Genomic DNA, 25,500 nt, shown 5'->3' on the forward strand with positions numbered 1-25,500 from the left:
TTCCCTCTAACTTGATAGTAGGGATTGGGTCCAGAGAAAGAGGGTAAGCAAATGGGGAGTGGTAACAGCAGGAAGGAGGAGAATACATCCTGCCCAGAGATGGCACTGATAGATGAAGGATAGAATTAGGCCACATTCACACTGTACAGTGGTACCTCGGGTTAAGAACTTAATATGTTCTGGAGGTCCGTTCTTAACCTAAAACTGTTCTTAACCTGAGGTACCACTTTAGCTAATGGGGCCTCCCACTGCCGCTGCACTGCCACCCCACGATTTCTGTTCTCATCCTGAAGCAAAGTTCTTAACCCGAGGTACTATTTCTGGGTTAGTGGAGTCTGTAACCTGAAGCGTCTGTAACCTGAGGTACCACTCTACATTTAAAGTATAGTGATACCACTTTAAACAATCACGGCTTCCCCCAAAGAATTCTGGGAGCTGTAGTTTGTTAAGGGTGCTAAGAGTTGTTAGGGGACCTGTATTCTCCTCACAGAGCTACAATTTCAGAGTGACTTGACAGTCTATTTGCAGGGAACTGTAAATTGTCTAAAGTAGCATCATGGTGGTTTAAATGTGTGGTGTGAATGTGGCAGTTCTCTGAAATGGGCCAACCAACAGTACTGATGGGCTGTCAGCGTGGTGAAAGAAAGAAAGAAAGAAAGAAAGAAAGAAAGAAAGAAAGAAAGAAAGCCGGTCTCTGGAATTGGGATGTGGCAAGTCCCTCATTGTGCAAATATACAATGGTACCTCAGAAATCAAACAGAATCCATTCGGGAAATCCATTTGACTTCCAAAACATTCGGAAACCAAGGTGCAGCTTCCAACTAGAAGCTGTGGAAGCCCCATCAGACATTCAGTTTCCAAAGAACGTTCGCAAACTGGAATGCTTACTTCTGGGTTTGTGGTGTTCGGGAGCCAAAATGGACGAGTACCAAGACATTTGGGATCCAAGGTACGACTCTATTGGGATTTGCAAGCTGAGAAGCACTTATGCCATATATAATGGGTATAGGTATTAGTCCATTGAAGAATGGGAAGTCTTCCTGAGTAAACGTGTAGAACTAGACTGTAGCTTCTTCTAATACCATCACAGTATTGCTTCAAGTCTGTGCAGCCCCTTCTCCTCAACACAGGGCCCTTCTTTCTGTCTACTCTGCTTGAACAGAGAGAATTTCAGAAATTTTGGCCTTCCTCAAGCCCTGTTTTTGCTGGAGGCAAGGAATTTTGGGCTCTTGTACTTAATATACCATCACAATGAGAGGCATTCTAAGTCTATGGAAAAAGTTGACCCGGATTGTGAAGGAACAGATTCATGTTGAAGAGGGCTCCACAATGCAACGATTTAGCTTAGTAAATGAATAGGATACTAATTACTTTTATTTCATTGGTTTATTTGTCTCGCGAAAGAGGGAAAGGGGTCAGAATGCTAGAAACATTACAAACGTCTCAATTTTAACAATTTCAGAGCTCCAGAAGGAAGGGGATAAGTAGTCAGGGGTTGTGTCCCCAAAGAGAAGCATTGGTACCACTGGGTATTCTGTTCACAGTATTGTTTACACCCCTACATTGTATTCTATTCTCTCTTTAGTTCCCCCCAATCACCTATGAATGGTCAGTAGCTTCAAGAGGTGGGGAACAGGTTCTTAATCATTATTTAAATGCTTTAACCAATTTCCTATTTGTATGTTTTCATGAAATGCCTTTATTGTCATTTATGACTTTGGAGAGCTGCTTCACTTAAAGTAGAGGTGGGGAACCTGTGGCCTTCCAGATGTTGAACTCCAACTTCCATAATCCTGACTGTTGGCCATTCTGGCTGGGGCTACTAGAAGTTGAGAGTCCAGCAGCATCTGGGGAACACCAGGTTGTTATTCATTTCTAGTAGGGAAAAGATTGTACTAATAGATGGGCAATTTATTGAAATGGCTATTGGAAAATGTGCATTTTCTCACGTTTATGGCTGAAATCCTATGCACACCTACTTGAGAGTTAGTCCCCATTGAACTTATTGGGATTTACTTCTAAGTAAGCATGCATATGATTGTGGTGATGGTGGGAAAATCCTGCTTTGGAAATGCAAGAGCTTCTCCTTTAACAGCTATTTATGTGAATGTACAAGTTAATAAAATATTTTCTAGAAATAAAGAAACCTTGTCAGCCCCATAATCAAAAGAACCAGTCCAAGTGAGAAAACAGCATTTATTCTCCTTATGTGAAAGAAGCCAGGCATTTCTACTGTTCTTTTGCATAGACAAGTGTTAGGCAGAGATAACTAGAAGAAGCAGCAGGGGTATGCAGATGGCAAACTGCTTTTTTGAAACCATAGTACTGCAAGCGTCACACAGTATCACTTAATGAAGCAAATGCGGTAACCTTGCTAGGAGTAGCCGGCATGCTTGTGCCTCTGTGCTGGATGAAAACGATAAAGGGTTAAGCCAGTAACGCCTCTATCTGAAGCTTGATTTAAAGAAGGAAGAATTGATATGCTCTCCCCCTCCCTTGAGTGGATGGTCGGCTCTTTCTAGTGGATCACATGGGCTTGTTAGGCTCTGCTGCAGAAGCACCAGCTGCTGCTGATCAAGGGAGGGTGCATCACCGGCTGGGTGTGTGTGTCAATGCCTTGTGGTCCCAGGCTCCAGTTTAAAATAGGGGAAGCCCCCAACGTGCTTCTGAGCAAGTGGGCTCTACCTTTTTTCTCCCCTGTGCTTCAAGACCTAACCATGTCTATCTGTTGTTGCCTTTTTTTCAGGGATTATGGATCCTCAAAAAGGAAATCAGGTAAGAAACCATGCTTGTTCCATATGTAGCATCATGTCTACAAAGCTCAAAATGTTTCTTAACAATTGCTCTTTTATTGCCTGCTGTGTGAAATGTTGGGGGTGTTTAATGGATTTCATTTAGCAGGAAAGGGAGTATTTAAAATATTTAGTAACTGAGTAGGCAAAATGTTGCTTGCACATTTTTGCTGTTGTATATTTCAGCAGAAAATGTGCCTCTCTCTGCCCTCTCTAGTTGATGGGGAAATGTTTTACAAATACTAAATGCAGAAAAAGCAGGCTTTCTGTGTTGCAGTTTTGCATTGCATTGGAAGCTATCTGAAGACCATCTAGTTTCATGTTCTTCTTGCTAAGGTAGAATCACTCTAACCTGACCCTGTCTCAATCCAGGGATTGTTCGTGGTTATTTCTGGAGGAATAGTAATGGTATAACTGAACTTGCAAGCTTAGTTTGTGTATGCATTGCCCATTCCCTCATGTGTATCACCACATTTCTCCACCCCTCCCTAGTTTAGTGCTCCTGAAGGGGTTCCTGTACCTTTAGCTGTATCTAAGGGGTGTGTGTGTTTTAGAGTAAACGCAGCTTATTGTGCCAGTGTAAAAAAACCTACACCTGCTAAAATGTCATCTTGCATACTACTATAAAAAGGCACGGGAACCCTGGCTATATGTGTTCTGGCCCACCTGCCCTCACATGGATTCAATCTTGACTCATCACCAGGTTTTCTTAATGGCTGCATTATTACTAGCTGTTAGGGAAATTGCTGTGTGAGTGAGAGATTCATCGGACACAGATACCCTAAGATTAGGTTCTCTATAATCTTTATTGGCCTAAATTTCTAACTAGTAAGTTCTCCTAATCAGTCAAAAGTATAAATACAAGTTATACTCTGTTGTGTGCAGTGCAGACATGGCTCAGAAATGAAATCAGGGCCAGCTCTACCATTAGGCAGAGGAAGGCAGTCCCTTCAGGTGACGAATTCCTCCTGAACCTCTGGGCATTCCCTTCCCTTGAAGATCAGAGCTGTGTGTGCTATGTAGCTTGTCATGTACTCCCTGAACTAGCCTGTTGCCCTCAGGTGCAGTGGATGATGTTATCTTGCTGCAGCGATTAAAGCAAAATTCCAGCTGCCAATCAAGGTGGTTTCTGTACATGGAAAGTGGAAGTGCTATCTTGTCCTGTACCTCAGGCAGCAAAATGTATTGTGCAGGGCTGAATAAAAGTGCAGCTGTGGGGTCGGATGGGAGAATAGGTTCACGATGAAATCCTGTTAATGCCTACTCAGAAGGGAGCCTCATTAAATTAAATGAGACTTAAGTCCCAAGTAGCAATATTCAGATATTTTGGAGTTCAACTGCCCTCAGCACCAGCTGGCAACATCAATGGTCAGGGATGACTTTATATATTTATTTTTTCTACTTCTAGCCCTCTCTTCACTGAATGGTCTCGGGGCAGGCCATATCAAAATAGTACAATTAATTGAAAACCATAACGAGAACAGCGAAACAGGTGTGAAGCAAGACAGCACAAGGGAAAACATCTACTGTCTTAAAATCTTGGGTAAAGCGGGGCATCTTGATCTGATGCTGAAAACTATACAAGATGCACCTCAGAGGAGATAACATTTTACAACTTGGGGACCACCAGAGAAAAAGCCCCCATGCGCCACCAGCCCACAAACCACACAAGGAGCTGGTACTGCCAGCAGCGCCCTCCCATCAGTCCAGGCAGGTGGATATGGGAGGAGGAGTCTTCAAATATTTGGGGCCCAAGTCACTTAGGATTTTGAATGCCAAAATCAACAATTTAAACTGGGCTTGGTAGTGAATTGGTACCAGAGCAGTTGCTTTAAGACCAGTATATTCTGAGTCCAGCCAGAAATGCCCACTTCTGCTTTATTCCTGCATTCTGCACAAGTTGCAGCTTCCCAGACTGTCTTCAAGGGCAGCCCTGTGTAGAGTGCATGGCAATAGTCCAATCTGGAAGTTACCAGAGCATGGATCACTGTGGCGAAGCTACATCTGTCAAAAGGGTAGTAGCTGCTGAACAGCTAGAAACAGGCACTCCTAGTCAACAAGGCCACTTGGACCTCAAGCAACAGTGATGGATCAAGGAGTAGCCCCACGCTGTGGAACAGTTTCCCCCCCAGGGGAGTTAATTCAGAGTTGTAATCCAGCAGCATTGAGAGGGCACCATGTTGCCTATCCCAGGAAGAAATTGACCACAATACAGTGGTACCTTGGGTTACATATGCTTCAGGTTACATATGCTTCAGGTTACATACTCCGCTAACACAGAAATAGTACCTCAGGTTAAGAACTTTGCTTCAGGATGAGAACAGAAATCGTGCTCTGGTGGCGCGGCGGCAGCAGGAGGCCCCATTAGCTAAAGAGGTGCTTCAGGTTAAGAACGGACCACCGGAACGAATTAAGTACTTAACCCAAGGTACCACTGTATTTGTTTAGAAGGTACTTGGGCAGAATACTAGAAAAGACGATTCTCTGTTTTAGATGCTCATGCCAGTCAGTTACTGTGCTAGATGCATTAATGGTCTGACTTTTTACAAAACTCCCTCCCTCCCTCCCTCTGTGTGTGTGTGCATGTGTGTGTGCATGCGCGCGCACATATTAAGGGGGGTGTAGAGGTATAGAGACCTCAATTAGAGCCTGGGCAAATAGCTCTTATTTGTCTTTGGGAATGACTTGCCCTAATTCTGTTGTGCTTATCTGGCACGTGACTCTTATTAATTCCATTGATGGGCTAGCTAAGCTGGAATGCTTGATTTTTGCAATTTAACTAAGTGGTATTCTAATGGATAGTTGGCATTTTGTCTATCTTCCCCTCCCCTTTCCTGGAAATCCTGATGATTTGAAAAAAAGGCTCCTAGCCTGTAGCATGAAACCCAGAGGTAAATAGCATAAGAAACCATAGCAGTTGTCATTTCATTCATCTTTTATTAACCCTGCTGTGTAGATCAGGCTGAGACTATGACTCGAATGAATGAGCTGCATTTCATGCCTGAGTGTGTAGGTTTGAATCTGTCGTTCACAGTCAGACTCAATGCCATATCAGTAAACCATAACAAGGTAAGGCATAGTACCTTTAATATTTCCCATTAAGAACTATCTCTAGATTAAGTCCAAAACATGTCCAAGTTCTCTTTCTCTCTAAATGTTCAGTTTTCCCAATCCACTATTCTTTGTACTTCTGTTTCTTTCCTAATCTTGCACAAATATTTTTGCTGCTATCAGTAAACCATACATTTTTTTTCAATTTCTGATCTAGCACCTTCCATATATCCCAGTTAAATTCTAAGAGGGTACAGCACCACATCTTAATATAAGTATTGAAAGCTTTCGTGGAAGCAGACCTTTCCATCAAATATGCAGCGTTACATTGCCAGCATTCAGCTTTCTCCTCCAGATAAATCGTTTTAATTCTCTATGGCGTCATGTACTATCTTGCTATTACTTTAAAAGATTTCCACGTGGTGAATTATGTCTATATTGCTCCCACATGGATTCTCATACTACCTCCAGAATATCTTCATTTAAATCTGCAACCCACTTACTTATCACAATATTTATTCTTTGTTATTTATATCTATCAATATATTATGTATATTCTAACTTTGAAGTAGCTTCCTTGCCGTTTCTCAATCTTCCTGGTTTGCTCCCCCCACCCCCCCGAAGAAAAGACTACCTGCTCCTTTTTTACAAAATCCACCAAATTATGCTTCATCTAGTTATAACATAATGGGATTTTGGACAGGCTCTCCCACTGTGACTGGCAAATTATTTTGGCCCCAAGTCCTTGACCATATACTCCACTTTGAGAACAACACTATATCTTCTGGCAAGCCGCCTTCTCTTCTTAGGCCTGGGAAAACCCAGAGCAGAACAAGCCAGACCTGCTTCTGTAGATCTGCTTCTTCAAAACAGGCCTTCAAAAAGTTGGCATAAAGAGAAAATGGACATGAGCTGTTAATGCTTTCAGCTCATGTCACTGGAATAATAGTGCACCTTTCGTTCCCAGAACAGAGGTGGGGCATAGCATTCTTCTATTCATACTTTAAAGATGGTGATTCTGTACCCCCACCCCACAGATAAATGAGAATTAGAGTACAGTGGTACCTTGGTTCCCGAATGGCTTAGTCGTCGAGCAAATTGGCTTCTGAACACCGCAAACCCGGAAGTAAGTGTTCAAGTTTGCAAACATTTTTCGGAAGCCGAATGTCTTACGCCGCTTCTGCTTGAGTGCAGGAAGCTCCTGCAGCCAATTGGAAGCCATGCCATGGTTTTCAAACGATTTTGGGAGTCGAACGGACTCCCAGAACGGATTAAGTTCGAGAACCAAGGTACCACTGTACTGGAGTAAAACATTGATTATACTCTGCAGTTCTAGTATTGATAATTTTCACTGAGCTTTAAAGCATTGTTTAAAAATTGACTGTGATCTGGCTGCAGATGTTTTATAATGTAATTCTTTTTAATACAAGTGCTTTATAAAAACTGTAGAAAGCGGTTACTGTATTAAATGTGGCATTCCTCCCTTTCTATCATGTGAAATTATGATGGCTATGACATATGTGTACAGTGCTGAGTTAATGCTTCTGCTACTAACCATGCAAACTATACACACATGTGAGCTGCATGTGTTGGATTTAATTGCACAATTCAAATTATTTTCAACTCAGAGGCACCCTCTTTTATTTCACTTTTAAAGTGTCTTTATAAATCCTCTTAAAATTAATGGTTCTGTACAGACATCTCATAAATTAGGCCAATTCTTTATCTCTTCCACCTCCGCCCCCCAAACAGAAACCCTCTGCAAAATACCATCTGTGCTTTAGAAACATAGTCTGCTCTGGACATAATCCCAGAGCATTTCCAATGCTGGAGCTTTGTAGCATGGTGACTCTGTGTGATTGTGCAGTGATAGCATCCTGTCCCACAGTTAGTGGTCAAGAGTTGTTTCCTAGTAAATACAAGAACCTAGACATTATCTAATAATTCTTTAACCAACTAAAATGGTTACTCTTGCTGTTACTGGCTCAATACGAGTCTCTTCTTTTCTCTTGCTCTCAGACTGACATTGGTGCAGTTGGGGACAGCTGTGTGTACTTGGAAGCCATCTCATAATTATAGATTATTGTGTGAGACTTGCTTCTAATGTTTGCTCAGTAGGGTGGTTGTGTGCAAAGGACAAAGGTCCTCTACTTTGAATTACATTGTAGAAGAGAGAATTTGGCAGCTCCAATTTGTCATGCGTGGGTGATTAAAAACTACCCACTGAAATTACCTTTCAAAGCTATAATAGTCTTGTCCTTCTTTCTTACCTGGTTTCATTTGGCTAGTTCTGGGATGCCAGTGTGTTGCCTTCAGGTGTTGTGGGCTACAGCTCCCATCATCCCTGACCATCGGTTGTGCTGGCTGGGCCTGAAAGAAGTTGTCATCCAAAACATCTGGAAGGCATCATTTTGGCTACCCGTCAGCTAAATGTTCAGCTAATAAAATGAAGCTTATACACCCACACCCACACCCACACCCACCCACCCACCCACACCCACAGAGGCAAGGTGGTACCAGGGAGATGTAATCCAGCATGTCTCTCTCCTGCCCTAAGGCAGGTATGGAGCATCTGTAACCCTCCAGATGGATTGCAACTCCCATCCACATACCCTTAATGTTTATTTGACAAGTATTTTCTGGAGGACCCATCTCTGTGTACACTGAAGCAGGGGAGACATTCCCCAAGAGCAGAGCTGATGTAATTCCCATGGCTCCTGCCAGATCGGATTGTGTATGGACATAAATACAGCAGCTATTGTGTGCAAAGACTTGCTTGTTAAATTTGAAGCATGACACACTGTCTTCTATATGCAGCTTAGTGACGTCTCTAGTTTAAATATGTCCATGCACTATGTGTTATGGGGACCATAGGACAGTACTTTTCAACTTTCTTTAACTCATAACTTGCAGCATGAGATCCTTTACCAGCTCAGACTATTTGTCCATCTAGCTCAGTATTGTGTATTCTGACTGGCAGCAGCCCTCCGTGTTCTCAATAAAGATGTTTCTTATCACCTGTTACTAGTTTCTATTAACTGAAGATGTCAGGGATTGAACCTGGGACCTTCATGCAAACCATGTGTTATTGTCCATTCTCCTTTGGGATTTCTCCTCCTCCTAAACAAAAAAGGAAAGAAAATAGTGGTTTCACTAGTGTGACCTATCTGTTGGTCTCTTCTTGCTACGTAAAAATCAGTGCCATGGGGTGTAGTAAAATATTGGGATTTTCTAAGAGAAAAGTAGCATGTTAACATAGTACCTAATTTCTGCCAACGTGCAAGATTCTGGCTTGCAGCAAAGGATGTGACGGCACACTTTGAAGCTAAGTGTGCTCCCATATTATTCAGGATGTTCAGTGCATTAGCTCTGCCAGGCTGCCATGCACAACTCTTTGGCACTATGGAGGCATGGGCTGCGAGTACGAAAGGTAGAACATACACATGTGCATACAGTGGTGCACTTGCCACAGCAGTCACAGTTTCTAGTATTCAGAGTCCTACCATAGAATCTGAACTAACCCTTGAATTAGGAGAAGGCTAGGTAGGCTAGACATGGTAACTCAGAGATACTTTAATATGAGGACTTAAAAAATATCTCTGACATATTTGAGGTGGTGCAGGGCTATTAGAACTACACCTTGTGCTCAGTGGTTCAATCAGTTGTAGCTGGAAGAATAATGCAGAAAATACTCTTTCCTTTGACACCTTAACTAATTTGTTTTAACTGATTTTAATACTATATTTTTGAATTGTTATCTTTCCTGAGAGTTCAAGGTGAAAGGTTGTTGATGATGACGATGATGACGATGTGTTTTGCTTCTGGACAAAAGCATAGAATTTGCCACCCAGCAGCATATAACATTCTTGCTGCAGTCTGGTAGTGCATCCCCCGCCCCGCCCGGCCCCCGAAACTGAAACCACTGCGATCATCTCTAGAAAGAAGTCCCATGTAAAACACCAGGACAGATTAAGAAATAAAACAAATGGATGCTTATTGTTTTGTGAAGCTTGCCAAGAAATCTAGACCTCACTTTTCTTTTAAGTGACTAGACTTGCTAGGAGAACTTTTACGAGGATGGGTTTTGTGTTTTTGATATTGATTTGGCATTTGAATCACCTACTGGAACTCTTTTCTTTGGAAATATTTTCCTTGCTATGTGACTCGCTCTGGTCTGGCTTGCTGTTTTTGGAATTCCTAATTTTACATTATGCCTGGTATGACTTCTACAAGGTAACTGTCTGGCATCAGCAGGAGAATTGCCAGTATTTACACTTCCTAAATTTCCACTCGATAGTCGACCCAAGCACCTGATGTTGCTATGTTGTGCTTTTCCCCCATAAGGAAAGTTACTTGAAACGTTGTTTTCAGTGCATCCAGTCTAGTTCTTGGATGCAAATGTTCAGCCTAATGCTCAACAACTCAGGGTGCTTTCCGATGTGGCGAATATTGTTAGTTTTCCTGACTTATGATGCTTGCGTTCCTTTTTTTTAATGTTGCTTTCACACTGCAGTATCTGTTGTGTTATGGAACTGTGGTTTTTGACTGATCTACCAGCATGTTGTGCTAAATTTCATTCACACCAGTGGGTGTGGTGTGACACAACACCAAACTTTATTGGACAATGTTGCTACTTTCTTACCCTTTCCACACATGCATACTTCTGTTCCCCATCATTCATACATGAGAATGGCAAAGAACTGCATGCTGGTACTTCAAACAGATTTATTTCTGGAATCGGCTGACATGAAAATAAGTGCTAAACTTGCACTATATTCCTCCATTAGTGCCTTTTATGTTGCGTGAAAGCTGAAATATAATGCAGAAGAAGAAGAAGAGTTTGGATTTGATATCCCGCTTTATCACTACCCAAAGGAGTCCCAAAGCGGCTAACATTCTCCTTTCCCTTCCTCCCCCACAACAAACACTCAGTGAGGTGAGTGGGGCTGAGAGACTTCAGAGAAGTGTGACTAGCCCAAGATCACCCGGCAGCTGCATGTGGAGGAGCAGAGACACGAACCCGGTTTACCAGATTACGAATCTACCGCTCTTAACCACTACACCACACTGGCTCTCCAGTAAGCTCCAGTAAGCAGTGCTGTTTTCTAGAAAAAGAGGTGTCTCAAGTTTCCATGAACATCTCTCTTGTTCTCTTACAATGGCAACGGCACCTACCGGAAAGGTGCTGGGAACTGAGTTCTGGCTGGGGAAAAAGCCCTGACAGTAAGGGAAATGTTGGGGGCGAGGGGAGAGAATAAACGGCTGTGTGGATACAGCTCCTTTCTCCTAGTGCTGATATATTTATATTTATCTGCATTGGGCTATTTTAACCCCTGTCCCCCACCAGACTTACAAGAAATGCTGCAATCTCTTGTGCTTATGCAGTATAGAAAACTTGTTTGGATAATACCCTTCACCCAAACTCATGTCTACATACACCAGGAGCTTAGGACAACAGTATGGTCTGTTAAATGTTGAGGGCCGTTTGGTGATGCTCATGATAAGCCATGGTTTTATCGTGACATGCACAAGCTGCAGTGAGTGTTGGGTTTGTGTGCTCTCCTCATGTGGCTGTCAGGAGGGCTTTGGAGGGCTTTTTATTTGGTTTTTAGTAAGCAACAGTTTCCTGTTTTGTTTAAAGACTACCTATGCTCAGTTCTCAAAATGAGCCAGCTTCAAGATATGAAGCTGGCTTGTTTATCCATATTGTTGCAGAACAGGGTACCCAGTGTGGTGCCTCCCTCGATGTTACGGACTCCAGCCCCCTCTCCCAGCATGGCCAATGGTCAAGGATGATGGGAGTTACAGGCCTCAACATCTAGAGGGTACCACATTGGTGTAAAGCCACAATCCTGGGTTTAGGAAGCCATGGCTTAATAATGGTTTTTGAAATCTTCCTTCTAGCCAGGGTGTTGTGTGGGGGACGGACGGACAGACATACAAATCTGAGGCTTGTGCTTATCACAATAAATCATAGTGCCACAAGTGATCCAAGAAATACCGTATTTTTTGCTCTATAGGACTCACTTTTTCCCTCCTAAAAGGTAAGGGGAAATGTGTGTGCGTCTTATGGAGCGAATGCAGGCCGCGCAGCTATCCCAGAAGCCAGAACAGCAAGAGGGATTGCAGCTTTCACTGCGCAGCGATCCCTCTTGCTCTTCTGGCTTCTGAGATACAGAATATTTTTTTTCTTGTTTTCCTCCTCCAAAAGCTAGGTGCATCTTATAGAGCGACAAATACGGTAATATTGAATAATTAAAGCTTCCTGTGAAACGACCCACTCACAGAAGAGGCTGCCTCTTTGCATGATTCACTGCATGATTCACTGCTCTGGCTTGAGTAGGGAGGTAATTCTGCCACATCTCTGGTTAAGGTGTGCTTCGATCTTTTCGTCACTTCTCATCAGCAATTGAGTTAAATAATTGCATTTTCCCAATTCACAGTTCTCTATGAGCTGGTTTTGAAATGCATAAAGTTTTTAAAACATTGCCTGGCAGCAATGTGCACTCCTGAAAATGGACATCAGTTTTTGGAAAAGCATTTTTCAGAAAATCATCAGCAGGCATTCACTTTTTTCCCCTCTCCCAGAGCAGGTCTGTTTGTTTTTATTACTATGCAGGAGGTGTGAGCCAAGTTGGAATTCTTGAATAAAAAAATCAAGCTTTTTATTGGGTGTTCACAGATGCTGGTTGCAAGTAGTGAGCTATTTATGATTTGAGATGAGGGAGACTGGACCTTCACTGCTTCTGATGCAGCAGATTTACCTGCCCTTGGAAGAAGAGTGCCAAGCAGAGTGTGCAGAAACTGAAGGAATGGGTTCCTTCCTGCACACCAAATGCAAGCTTTAAGGTCTTAGGTGTGCCAACGCCAGGTTTAATTTGGAAAAAGTGTGCTTCAGCTATTGGAAGTTTGGGAAACAATGTAGTACATGATAAGGTCTCTCACTGCAGCTGTTTGGATTGAAGGAAGCAAATGTGTGCCTATTTAAAAATAAGTTAAGAACCTGAGTTTTCTTGCAGTAATGATCAATACTTCTCCATCAGGACTCTATAGCTCTTGCAAATGCATCTAATCAGCTAAGTGATACTGCCTGGTTGGGAGCCAGAGCTCCCTCCCCATCTTTGGCAGGAACTCGACTCTTGCCCAAATTCCTGCCATTTCCTCCTTGCTTGCATAGCTGTAAATGTTATTGATGGCAATGAAGTTATCCAGACTCTCTTTAGAAGCCAGCTGCACTGCTTTGGACCCTAAAATAGCAGTATTATAACCTCCTTCGGATCTCCATGCATGCTGTCTTAATATAGCAACCATATGGGAAGGGGGTAGGGGGTGCAATCTGTCTGGACTCCCTAAAGTCAGAAGCTTCCCCCTGGACCTAAAGTGCCCAGACAAAACAAAATAATCCTGTAGATTCCTAATGTCTCAAATGAGATCAGTATTCTTTCTTGAGGATTAAGCACAAGGTATATCATGCTGGAAATGTAATGCAACGGCGATAGTTTTTCAGCCTATATTTCCTTGGACTATTGGGCTCTGTTTCCCAGGGAGAGTTAACTTGTGATGTTGTTTGAAGCCCAATTGTGTAAATGTAGAATTATGCCTTGTTTATTTGGAGCATGTGTGATACCTCTGCTCAGGTTACAGTCTAGAAAAAAAGAGCTTTTGGAGCAGGAGAAGGATAGGGCATTACTGAGCTTTTTTCCCTGCCTTGCTTCTCTCCCCCCCCCCTTGAGCTTTCTTGTGCCATATGATCAGTTCTGAAGCACCATTTGATCACATGAAGGCCAGATGTGAGTATTTCGAAACAGTTTGGTCTCTGCTGGCGTGGAGATGATAAATGAGGCAGTTCTGTTTACGTGGCAAATGGAAGCAGCCTCTGATTGGTCTGGGACGGAACAGAGGAGGAGCTGATAACTTATAACAGGCGAACAACAAGCGAAAGTCTCAAAGACAGATTCATTCTGTGTAGAACAATGCAAATGAGGGTTCAGTGTGGTGTAGTGGTTAAGAGCAGTAGATCCGTAATCTGGGGAACTGGGTTCGCGTCTCCGCTCCTCCACATGCAGCTGCTGGGTGACCTTGGGCTAGTCATGCTTCTCTGAAGTCTCTCAGCCCCACTCAACTCAGAGTGTTTGTTGTGGGGGAGGAAGGGAAAGGAGAATGTTAGCCACTTTGGGACTCCTTCGGGTAGTGATAAAGCAGGATATCAAATCCAAACAACAACTACTACTACTACTACTCTTCTTCTTCTTCTTCTTCTTCTTCTTCTTCTTCTTCTTCTTCTTCTTCTTCAGTTTTAAAATGAGAAAGAGGCAAAAGGCTGCCATGGACTAGAGCTCACTTCCTTTGGAGTCACAGGTCTGTGCATTTGATAAAGTTGACTGTAGCCCATGAAAGCTTAGAAAACCTTTTGCCGTTGATAAGGTACCACAAGGCTTAAAACACTGGTGTGCCCTGGATTTGTATTTAAAAGGGTAATGTGTAATGTTTGTAGAGAGGGAGCAATACGCCCCTTGGCATACTTCCAGAAGGAAAGGGGCATCCCAAAGATTAATACAAGGTGGGTTTAACTACACAACATGTGGGATTCCCTGTTACTGGTGGAAGTGATACAGATAAAACTAGAAGGATTTCCAGGCAGCCTGGTTTTGAAGATCAATAAATGCGCAGTTGCTTTATTTTGTTAATTTATATCCTGCCCTTAATAGCAAGCACTCTTGGGATTTAAATACAATAAAATCACTCAATAAAACCATCTCAGCCTTAATTGCTTCATCTCCTTCTTATAACACAGAGGTGGTCTTTAGGGGGAGAAGGATTTTCTGCTTGCACCAAAAACTGAACGATGTCTTCCAGGGGAAGAGCATTCCACAGAGAAGCCCCTTTCCTAACATAAAGCATCTCGGGCTCCCCTCACTGGTGGAGTGACAAAAAGTCCCTACCTGGCAGATCCTGCAGCCTAGGTAGAACAATGCAAAGAGAGGCACTCCAGTGGCTTCATAATGGTGTTAAGCATAGGGGACAATATGAAACCCTGCAGAACTCCGCAGCGTATTTTTCATGGGACCAAAGAGCAGCCCTACCCCTTACTGCCAGTCTCTGAACATTGCTCTGCAGATAGACCAGGGGTCGGCAAGGTTTACCCCGCCCTCGCCAGTTCATTCCAGCGGAGATCACTCCATGGGCTAGATCGCGCATGTGCGTGAGTGCGCATGCCCACGATTTCAGGCATCTTCGTCGACGCAATTTTCGGTGCCACAGAAGTGAGTTCCTGCACCGCACTGCACCGGTTTAGCACAGTGTGCGAGGTCTCGCCGAGCGTGTAGCTTGGTTGGGGAGCGGTTCGTGGGCCAATTAAATGACTCCCGTGGGCCGCAGGTTGCTGACCCCAGAGATAGACACATCGCTTCTATTCCTAACTCCCAACGCACAGAGCCAGTCCAAGAGGATACTGTGGTTAATGATATCAAAAGCTGCTGAGAGATCTAGCAGAACTAACAGGGTTGCATTCCTTCTTTGCCTCTCCCAGCACAGGTCACGTGGCTAAGGCTCCTTCAGTGCCAAAGCCAAACCCTAAAGCCAGATTGAAATGGAGCCAGGAAAATAACTTTTTCCAAGCACTTCTGGACACTCACCACCATTTTGAGCAACTTGCCCCAAAAGGGGGTATTTGCCTCTGGGTGGCAGTTGTATACCGCTAGTTTCATGGGTGAGGGGCTGAACCCCTAACTGCTTCAGGGCAGCAGGAACTACTCCCTCACATGATAAGCATTTTCTACCACCTGGACCCACTGCCGGCCTTCCCTAGCCATCTCTTGCAAGTCTGAGCATACACATGATAAGTCAAACACCTTGAAGTGGCTTATCCATGTAATTAAACCGCAAGCCAGGCAACTTCCACTAGAAATGCCTTGCAGAAAGTTTTTGTTAAATGTACATGCATGCATTGTGTTGGACTTTTCAAAGCAAAAATGCACTAGAGCAGTTTTATGGATCACTTTGTATTTATTTAAACCATTTTTATCCTGCCTTTCAGTCAGAAAGGCACCCAGGGTGGCTTATATGAGATCCATAACAAGCAAGAATCCTGTAGCCTCCTGGTGCTGTTGCATTTCAGCTTCTACCAGCCGAAGACGGCATGGCCAATGGTCAGGGAGGATGGTAGCTGAGTTCAACAATGCCTGGAGGGCCACAGGTTCCCAATCCCTACTGCAGTGTCTGCCCCTCCTTTGTCACAATGGGGCTCAATGGTTATATGCAATAGTATTGTTGGTGATGGGAGGGGGGAGGTTGTAGAGGCTGGGACCAATTAGAATATAAATGTCGTGCAGTTTTTAATCTTTTTAGAAAACCCTTAAAAGTAATGCTAAGCAGATGTTCAGAACAAAAAAATGCTAGCTGTCTTCCCTTTCAGAAGCACTCTCATCTTTGTCTAGCTGCTGTCAGACACAGGGAGCTCTGGTGTTCTTCCTATATGTACATATATCTTTTTTATTTGGAAATCTACAATATAGCTTGCCAGTTGCTTGCATGCTTCTACATTCCCTACCGCCTGTGCTCTGCTTTGGCTCAACTGCTGTTGACAAGTGTGTGTGTGTGTGTGTGTGTGTGTGTGTGTGTAGGGGGGAAATGCTTCTTTTAAAAATTTACAACCAATTAGCATTCAGGGCAATCTGATTAAATGGCAATTGTGTGAATAGCTTGGTTGCACTTCAGCTGCTCCTTCAAAAAACCCAGTCATGGATAGAAATCTCACCACCCCCCTCACCAAGTAGGTCAGTTGCATACTATTTTAAAAACTGTATCTTGTGCCACTGCGGGAGCATATGGTTCCAATAGAACCATAAGCTCTATGCATTTTCTTATTCCAGATATTTTTCATCATTGCCTGTTTTTTGGCTCTTTCAATATTGGTTTGGCATGGTCAGTGCAAACTCTATTTGGGGTAGTTGGGGAGTTCTGGAGTATTTTCCCTGGATAGAATTATTCTGTGGCTTTATTTCATTATACTGTCACCTCTGTTTCTCTTTATCCAGAGAAACCTCAATAGCTAGACACAGTATGTACGTATTTGGTTTAGTGTTTTTAAACTTGCCATGTGTGAGCTCCTTCTAATGTATGAACTCCTTTTAAAATAAAAGCCTCATGGCAAAGGGTTAGCCATGCCTCAGTTCCTGGAACATCTAAAATAACAATGTCTTGGAGCATACTGAACATGTGCAGAATGCTCCCCGCCCCCCGTGCCAGTAAGCAACCAGAGTCAACCCTTGTACACTTGATCAAGACTTTCAGAATGGAACATTACCTTCTCTCCCAGAAACAGAAGCTCATTCAAGAATGTGTGGCTTAATTTTCCATTTTACAGATGAATGAACTGAGATACAGGGTTTTGCTACCAACCTAGTGTGATTTCAAGTAACATTTTTACTGTTTCATATGATGGCCTTGCAGGTGCATGCTGGGTATATTTGGGCACTGCCCTGGATCTGCACTAGCTTCCATTCTGGCACAACTCAAAGTCAGGCAGGTCAAATAATACTTGAGAGTCTATTTATTTTGGTCCCAAGTGGTAGGTGTAAAGCTTAGCTTAAAATTCAAATCTTTTAAACTTCAGTTCCCTCCAAAAGGTACTGAAAACAGAAGCTTTGGTGATATTAATTAATGTTTAGCTGATCACCTGCTTATTGAACAACTTAAAAATACATTTTAAAATTGGTTAATAAATCAACAGCTCCAGTCTTGGCTCAGGATAGAGTGGATTGAAATGAGGCGCTAAATTCACAGGGTGACCTCCAGTCTGTGTTTGTGCTGAAGCACTCTAATCACACCTTTGCCTTAAGAACAATGTCAGTGTCAATCTGGATGGCTTCAGTCCATTAAGGACCCTGCTTAGCTTTGCAAATCCAGTTTTATTGCTGCACCACATACTCAGAGGGTCTTGTGGACAATGGTGCAGCTAAGTAATTTTAGATCCTGGACTCAGTGGTGTTGAGCCAATGGATGGGAGAATTAGATTGTCATGACATCAGTTGTGAAGCACACAATTGACATTTCTCTTCCTCCTCACTTGCTGTTCCATGCTTTACAACTGCTTCTACATTTCTGATAGAACAAGTATGGGGAACTTCCAGCTCTTTGGGCAGATTAGTCCCATCAGCACCCTGCCCTCAGAGTGGCCAACTAGATGCCCATGGGAAGCCCACAAGCAGGACTCAGGTCCTGTGCAACAGTGCTCTTTCCTCCTGCAGTTTCCAGCAACTGGTGTTCGGGGATGTACTGCCAATGATGCTGTCATCATGGCCAATAGCTATTATCTTCCACAAATTTATCAAATTCTCTTTTAAAGCTATCCAGGTTGGTGTCCATCATGGCCTTCCATGAGAGCAAATTCCATAGTTTTAACTATGCGCCATGTGAAGAATTGCTTTTTAAAAATCTGTCCTAAAACATTTACCTTCGTTGGATGTCCATAAGTTCTAGTGTTAACAGAGAGGTTTTTCTCCTTCTCTCATATCTACTTTCTCCATGCCATGTGTAATTTTATAAACTCCCATCATGTAACTGTTTTCTCTAAACTAGAAGTCCCTGTTGCTGCAACCTTTCCTCATGGGGAGTTGCTCTGCCCCCTTGATCATTTTGGTTGCCATTTTCTGAGCTTTTTCCACCTACCCAGGATGTTCATTTAGGACCCTCCTGTGCTGTGGGACTGTAAATGTAGGCCCTGAGGTGCCTTAGGTGCACCATTTCTGTGAATCTTTCCTATGTCAACAACTTCCCACTTGTTTGTATTATGCTTGTTAAAATTACTAATGTTATTCAAAAACAAAGCAAAACCTTTCTTATTTAGACCAAAGTTACATAATCCTCTGCCTATATCTGTCACTAATGAAACTCTACCATAGGGATAACTTTGTGCCTTCTGATGCTCTTCATTTAGCAACCTCCTTGGTTGTTTCCTTGCTGTGAGGTTTATGGAAATAGTTTCTCTGTGTGCACATTTAAAGAAAGCTGGGCCATAAAACTGCTTCTCTGTATTTCTAATGCCTCTTCTTCTGCTTTTCTTATTTCTCTGCTGCTTCTTTTCTTGGACTTTGAAGTCTGGATGTCCAGCTTATCTGATTCTCCAAAGAAGGTTATTGCAGGTACTATATTGTTTTTATATACAAATTTGTGCTTGCTCTCTCTGGTACCCTGGATGTCAATTAAGGATCTATAGAATGGGGGGTGGGGAGAGAATAGCAGGCTATAGGCAGATAAGTGGCATGGGATCCCTACTCAGGGATAGATTGGGCTAGACCTTTGACTAACTACATGGATCAACCGTTGGGCCGCTAATCTAGATGGCTTTAAAATAATTGGACAAGTTCATGGAGAGGGCTATTGAAGTCTATGAGCCATGATGGCTATGCTCTCCATCCACAGTTGGAGGTAGTAAAGCTTCTGAATACTAATTGCTGAAAACCACAGAAGGGAAAAGTGCTTTGTGCTCAAATTACGCTTGCAGGTTTCCCACAGGCATCGGATTCAGCACTGTGAGAAAAGGATGCTGAACTAGATTGGCCATTGGCAGTGCCCCCCCCCCTCCAGGTGTATGCCAGGGTACGCAGTGCTAGCACTTCTTTTTGTTGTTAAAAAGTGTGGCACTTAACAACTTCATGGTGAGTACCGGCACTCATTTTCCTAGGAAAAAAGCACTGGCCATTGGCCTGATCTAGTAGGCTCTTCTTAAGCCTGTATGTCTACTGACTGGCAGCAGCTCTCCAGGGTTACATACAGGGATCATTCCCAGCCTGCCCTTGAGGTGCCAGTGATTCAGCATTGAACCTTCTGCAAACTCAACCACTGAGAAGTGGCCTTTGCCCAAGATATAAATAAGTTTCTGTATGAAGTTCCTGGTCTTCTAAACTACTTAAACATACAACCTTAACTTCAAGATGACCAGTTCTACCTTTCAGCTCCTATATTGCAGATCCTCCACTGGCTTATCTACTTGCTTCAGTGTCCCAGAATTAATGCTCTTTGCAGCCTCCTATACCAGTTGTACAGTTTTGCTGTATACCAAGAAAACCCACCAACTATTTTTTTAACCTTTCCAATTATTTCAGCAAGTTTCATTTTAAAGTTATGCCTTATTTCATGTTCTATTCCTTTTAACTTGACCCTTTGTTTTGCTATCTGTTAAGTCCTCACATTTGTGTTTGTCTACAGGTGGCTAGCACAAGCCTTGTCAATTCATTATTTTCTCAATCTGCATTTGGTATTTTACTTGCCTGTTGTATCCATTCATGCACTAAGCTTCCCATCTTGTCTCTTTGTCTCCTCTAACATATTCTCAGATTTCTTTCTCTCCCTCCCTTTTTCTTCATTCCCCATCAGTCTCCCACCCCCTCTCCCTCTCAATTCTTTAGGTGAAAGGTGATTTCTATCTTCCATCATACTCTTGAGTATTTGGATTTTACTATGGCAGTTGTTAGCTTTTAAGAAATGGTATTGTGATCCACTGTAATGCTATCTCTTGATATTCTTCTGTGTTTTGCAATCATTCTCCTCAAGAGACCTGTATGAAGACAAAGAAGCATTAGAAGCAATTATGTAAATATATAATCCAAAATTAAAGTGGACCAAGGGTATTAATCATTCCTCAGGCCTTTAAGGGTCATTTTAAAGAGTACCCATCTAATGACAATTGCATTTGATGATGTCCCACATGGATACACCTGAGAAGTCAATTACAGTAAATGTGATAGTCAACTGTTTCTTTAAAAAATTACAAATGGGACCTAGTTTGCAAATTATACTGCACAAATCCTAGCAGTGTTGACATAACCTATTTCATAATGTCCTGAACAAAATTTCCCTAATCCACTGCACATTTCCCAAGAAAAAAGTGTTAAAGCGATTTCACAATCCCTAAGTTAGTTCTGCAGTATGGTGCAACTATATAAATAATATTCACCATATCCACAATACGATGACAAATCTCATAGAATCATAGAGTTGGAAGAGACCACAAGGGCCATCGAGTCCAACCCCCTGCCAAGCAGGAAACACCATCAGAGCACTCCTGACATATGGTTGTCAAGCCTCTGCTTAAAGACCTCCAAAGAAGGAGACTCCACCACACTCCTTGGCAGCAAATGCCACTGTCGAACACCTCTTACTGTCAGGAAGTTCTTCCTAATGTTTAGGTGGAATCTTCTTTCTTGTAGCTTGGAACCATTGCTCCGTGTCTGCTTCTCTGGAGCAGCAGAAAACAACCTTCCTCCTCTATGTGACATCCTTTTATATATTTGAACATGGCTATCATATCACCCCTTAACCTCCTCTTCTCCAGGCTAAACATGCCCAGCTCCCTTAGCCGTTCCTCATAAGGCATCATTTCCAGGCCTTTGACCATTTTGGTTGCCCTCCTCTGGACACGTTCCAGTTTGTCAGTGTCCTTCTTGAACTGTGGTGCCCAGAACTGGACACAGTACTCCAGGTGAGGTCTGACCAGAGCAGAATACAGTGGCACTATTACTTCCCTTGATCTAGATGCTATACTCCTATTGATGCAGCCCAGAATTGCATTGGCTTTTTTAGCTGCCGCATCACACTGTTGGCTCATGTCAAGTTTGTGGTCAACCAAGACTCCTAGATCCTTTTCACATGTACTGCTCTCAAGCCAGGTGTCACCCATCTTGTATTTGTGCCTCTCATTTTTTTTGCCCAAGTGCAATACTTTACATTTCTCCCTGTTAAAATTCATCTTGTTTGTTTTGGCCCAGTTCTCTAATCTGTCAAGGTTGTTTTGAAGTGTGATCCTGTCTTCTGGGGTGTTAGCCACCCCTCCCAGTTTGGTGTCATCTGCAAATTTGATCAGGATGCCCTTGAGTCCATTATCCAAGTCGTTGATAAAGATGTTGAATAAGACCGGGCCCAAGACAGAACCTTGTGGCACCCCACTAGTCACTCTCCTCCAGGATGAAGAGGAACCATTGATGAGCACCCTTTGGGTTCGGTCAGTCAGCCAGTTACAAATCCACTGAGTGGTAGTATAGTCAAGTGAAAATCTCTTGAATCTCCTCCCTGCCATTTAGTTATTCTGCTTTTCCTCAGTAAACTGTATCCAAATCGGCTTACAATAAACATTAAGACAGTATCTTTTTCCAAATTTATCATGCAGCTGCTTTTGGAATACAGTACTGTACACAGTTCTTGTATAATCTCCAATAAAGAGATTATAGAGCTTGAAAATGTGCAGAAGAAAGTGCTTGGGCTGGGGGCAGGGACAACTCCCCTTTGAGATAAAGTTACTGTAATGGGGAGGCTTTTTGGTTAAGGAGGGGAGGGAGGTAAGGGTCTGGAGATTATAGAGGTTTGTACAATTATGCCCTATGTGAAGAAAGTGGATAGACAGATGTTTGCCTCACATATAATACTAGCAGTCAGGGTCCTCCAATGAAGTTACATGTTGGGAGGTTCAGGAGGAAAGACAAAAGTAAGTCCTTCATGCAGCAGATAGTAACACAAGTTACAGTAATGCCCACCAACTTGAATTTTTTTAAAAGGGTATTAGACAAATTCATGGAGGATATCCATGGCTAATGGTCATGTTAACTGTATACTGCCAGTATGCCTCTTAATATCTTGCAAAGGTAGACCGCTTGCAAAGGTAGGTACTCTCAGGTGACCAGCAAGCTCAGGATCAACAGCATTTAGGGTGTGGCATTTGGTGCTTCCTTCCTAATGAACCCATTTTTAAAGGCCTGTGTGGAGCTGTCTTGCCTACCGAGTGATTCGTTTACTTATGAGAGTACTTATAAAGTGAAAAAATATGATGGTGTACAATGAGGGATGGGAGCTTGGGGTGGAATAAAATAGAAGCCTCAGTCTGAAGCTTTCATGCTAGGTCCTGAGAAGCCAAGGAATGCAGCTGTATCTGGCCACCTGTCCACAGTTTCTTCTTATTTCAAGAAACGGGGGCTACCTGGAGAATACAGAGAGGTTATGAGCATCAGGGTGGGTGGACTAGAGTGTGGACAGAACTGAGCATATTTTAATTTTAAAAGGGAACAGGGCCTTTTAAAAAAGTTTGGAAACCACTGTCTATAAAAACTGTAGAGGGCTAATACAGAGGCTAAGACTTGCTCATTAGTATTATGACACATCTGGCCTCCTGACTGTGGCCACTTTTCAACTCTCTCTCTCTCTCTCTCTCTGTGTGTGTGTGTGTGTGTGATGTTTCTAGTTCTCATTTTTGTTGAGACTTGACAGTGTGTGAGGGCTTTTGTTTGCTTAATCTTCCAGAAAACTTGCCGTTTTCTTGGAATTATTTCACAACCTCCCATTGCTAGCTGCTTTTTTATTTGTGTGTGTGTGGCCTGTGGGGCTGTGGTGGTTCTTAGAGATATGGACTAAGAGTATAGTCATAGTCTGACTGAAAGTAGGGAAGCTTCAACATCCCCTCATTCGGCTCGAAAATCAGCCATGTTTTGTGAGCTTTTCTTCATTGTACTTGCAGAAGCTTGAGAGTTGAAGGATGCTCACAAAATCCTGATGTGACTGACAAAAATCCATGGAGACATAATGTTCTTCACACACTTCAAAAGAAATTTTAAAATACTGAATGCCTGCCAGTAGCTTGGGTATATGTGTGGTAAAAAGCGAGCTATGTTAAAGACCCTCTTGTCCCATCAGTCTACATAGGTGGGTTGACCTTGGGCTTGCTTCAGCTGTTTCTGTAGCCACAGACCTTGCAGCTCAAGGTCATGGGTGCAAACAGCAACGTTGGCACTAATTACTTAAAGCTACAAGAAACCTAGTAAGCACAGCCTTGAGGAAATGGGATTTGGGTGGGTGAAGCTGCAAACAGAATTGAAGCAAGGGGCCTGCCAGAGGTGGATTGTGCTTGAAGTCATTTGAGCAGGGGTGCTTGCATATTCTTCAAATACTCATTACTTCCCTAATTGCAGTTTATCCACCCATGCTTTTTCATTATTCACACATGTCAGGTGCTGGCACGACACAAAATAGAATTGCTTTTGCAGAAGTAGGAAGTTCTGTGCCATCTGAGCTATTGATTGCTTTCCATTATAAAAGAGAGCATTGCTATATGCTGACCACCTTGGTTACCGTTGATAACCTTCTTCCGCACCTGCTTTTACAATGTGGCATTATGCCTCAACACCACCTTTGATACTGTTTTGAATGGTGTCTCATTTGAAGGGTAAAAGTGACAGCCTTCCTCACTCACCAGCTGCAGCTTCAAGCCAGCTGTGTTGATGAAGAGCCCTGATATTGCTGACACCCAGTGCTCATTATGATGAGTGGAGCTTTCAGAAGCAGGAATGTTGATAACAAACTTACTTCAAATTGTCTTTGTGTGCTTGTGCTTTTAGACTTACCATGTTTGAAATATGGTCGACAAACTACTATAAACACCTATCCAATTCTAACCTCTCCTTGGTGACTACATTCTTGACAGCATTTTTGCTACCCTCACTTCCTTATCATTGTTGGTTTGGCTGTTATGTAGATGGAAAATTTGATACTGTAGAAGAGTTGGAAGTGACTTTTATGTTTATTGAAGTGAAGTTAGTTTGTGGAAAAAGCCATAGAATGAGCCAGTATTCAGAGTTCAGATGACAGTTTGGGATTGCTTGGTGTAGCTCACAAAATGAAAACAGCATATGCCAAGAAAAAGAGTTCTTGATCAACTTCTTGCATTCATTTGGATACTGCTGATTACCCTGTCACTCACAGATGAACGTTGGGAACTACTACAGTTCACTCAACAGGTTGTTGCTAGTACTGACTTAGAATTTCATACACACCTGCTCTCCTCTAAAATGTAGATAAGGAATAAGGAATAAATTAGGAATTAATTTTGGCACCATATGGTACATTAGCATGGTTAACCTTTATTGGTTGATCAATCGTGTTTGCTGTAAACAATGTCTGCCATAACAATTGTTTTAGTTATATGACCTTCTTTTTACCTCCAGCTTATCAGTATGAGATCTCTGGTTAGGTTAGCATAGTATTATATGCATCATTCTTATGGCACCCAGTTGATGGCTAGAATGCCTGTATGCCATTCATGCACATGCATCCCAGATTAATCTGGAAACATTTGAGTTCTAATAAATTAGAGCCTGGCTGATACTACCATGCGATGTTCCAAAGCAATGAAGTGTTGATGGCTAGAATGGCTTCCTGGAGCATGTGCTAACCTTGCCCATTGCATAGCACATACTTTCTCACCCTGAACATAATAAGTTAGGGATTTACAGTTGGCACTAGAGCCTGCTCCTGTGGGTGTACATCTTGCAGGGATCAAGACAGATGTGAGAAGAGTTAGTATTGGGATCGCTCTGTAAGAGGCACATTTCCCCTTGTCTTAAGTTCTAAGAAGCATTGGGGGCGGGGGGAGGGAGTTGCAGGGAACAAACAATCTGGATGGCATGGAAAGGAAAAGACAGTCTGAAAAATTAGAGACAAAGATTTGTCCTTGGATTTTGCGTGGCTAACACTGAACGCCATGTGTGCCTCATTAGGCGCGGCTTTGGTTTAGAGAACTCAAAGCTCTTTCAGGTATCAAATTATGTCTTTCAGCAGTTTAATAGAAAGCAAAGTTTGCAGCCCATCGGATACTTTTTTGTGTATATGGCCATGG

The 25,500-nt window shown here is 42.8% G+C and overlaps 1 protein-coding gene across 10 annotated transcripts in view; it reads left to right on the forward strand.

The window, feature by feature from the left end:
* SH3PXD2A (SH3 and PX domains 2A) overlaps positions 1 to 25,500 on the forward strand; it is a 259,361-nt gene that overhangs the window by 149,369 nt on the left and 84,492 nt on the right. For 6 of the 10 annotated variants that reach the window (XM_079976076.1, XM_079976071.1, XM_079976078.1 and 3 more), the window contains 2 exons: positions 2,747 to 2,775; positions 18,941 to 18,985. In XM_079976076.1, the coding sequence (XP_079832202.1) occupies positions 2,747 to 2,775; positions 18,941 to 18,985 (74 nt within the window). Of the gene's footprint in view, positions 1 to 2,606; positions 2,776 to 18,940; positions 18,986 to 25,500 lie in introns of those variants that run through there. The other 4 variants (XM_079976079.1, XM_079976077.1, XM_079976083.1 and 1 more) reach the window with 2 other exon arrangements.

The sequence above is a fragment of the Podarcis cretensis genome, assembly GCF_951804945.1.
Source record: "Podarcis cretensis genome assembly, chromosome: 5".
Classification (NCBI taxonomy): Eukaryota; Metazoa; Chordata; class Lepidosauria; order Squamata; family Lacertidae; genus Podarcis; species Podarcis cretensis.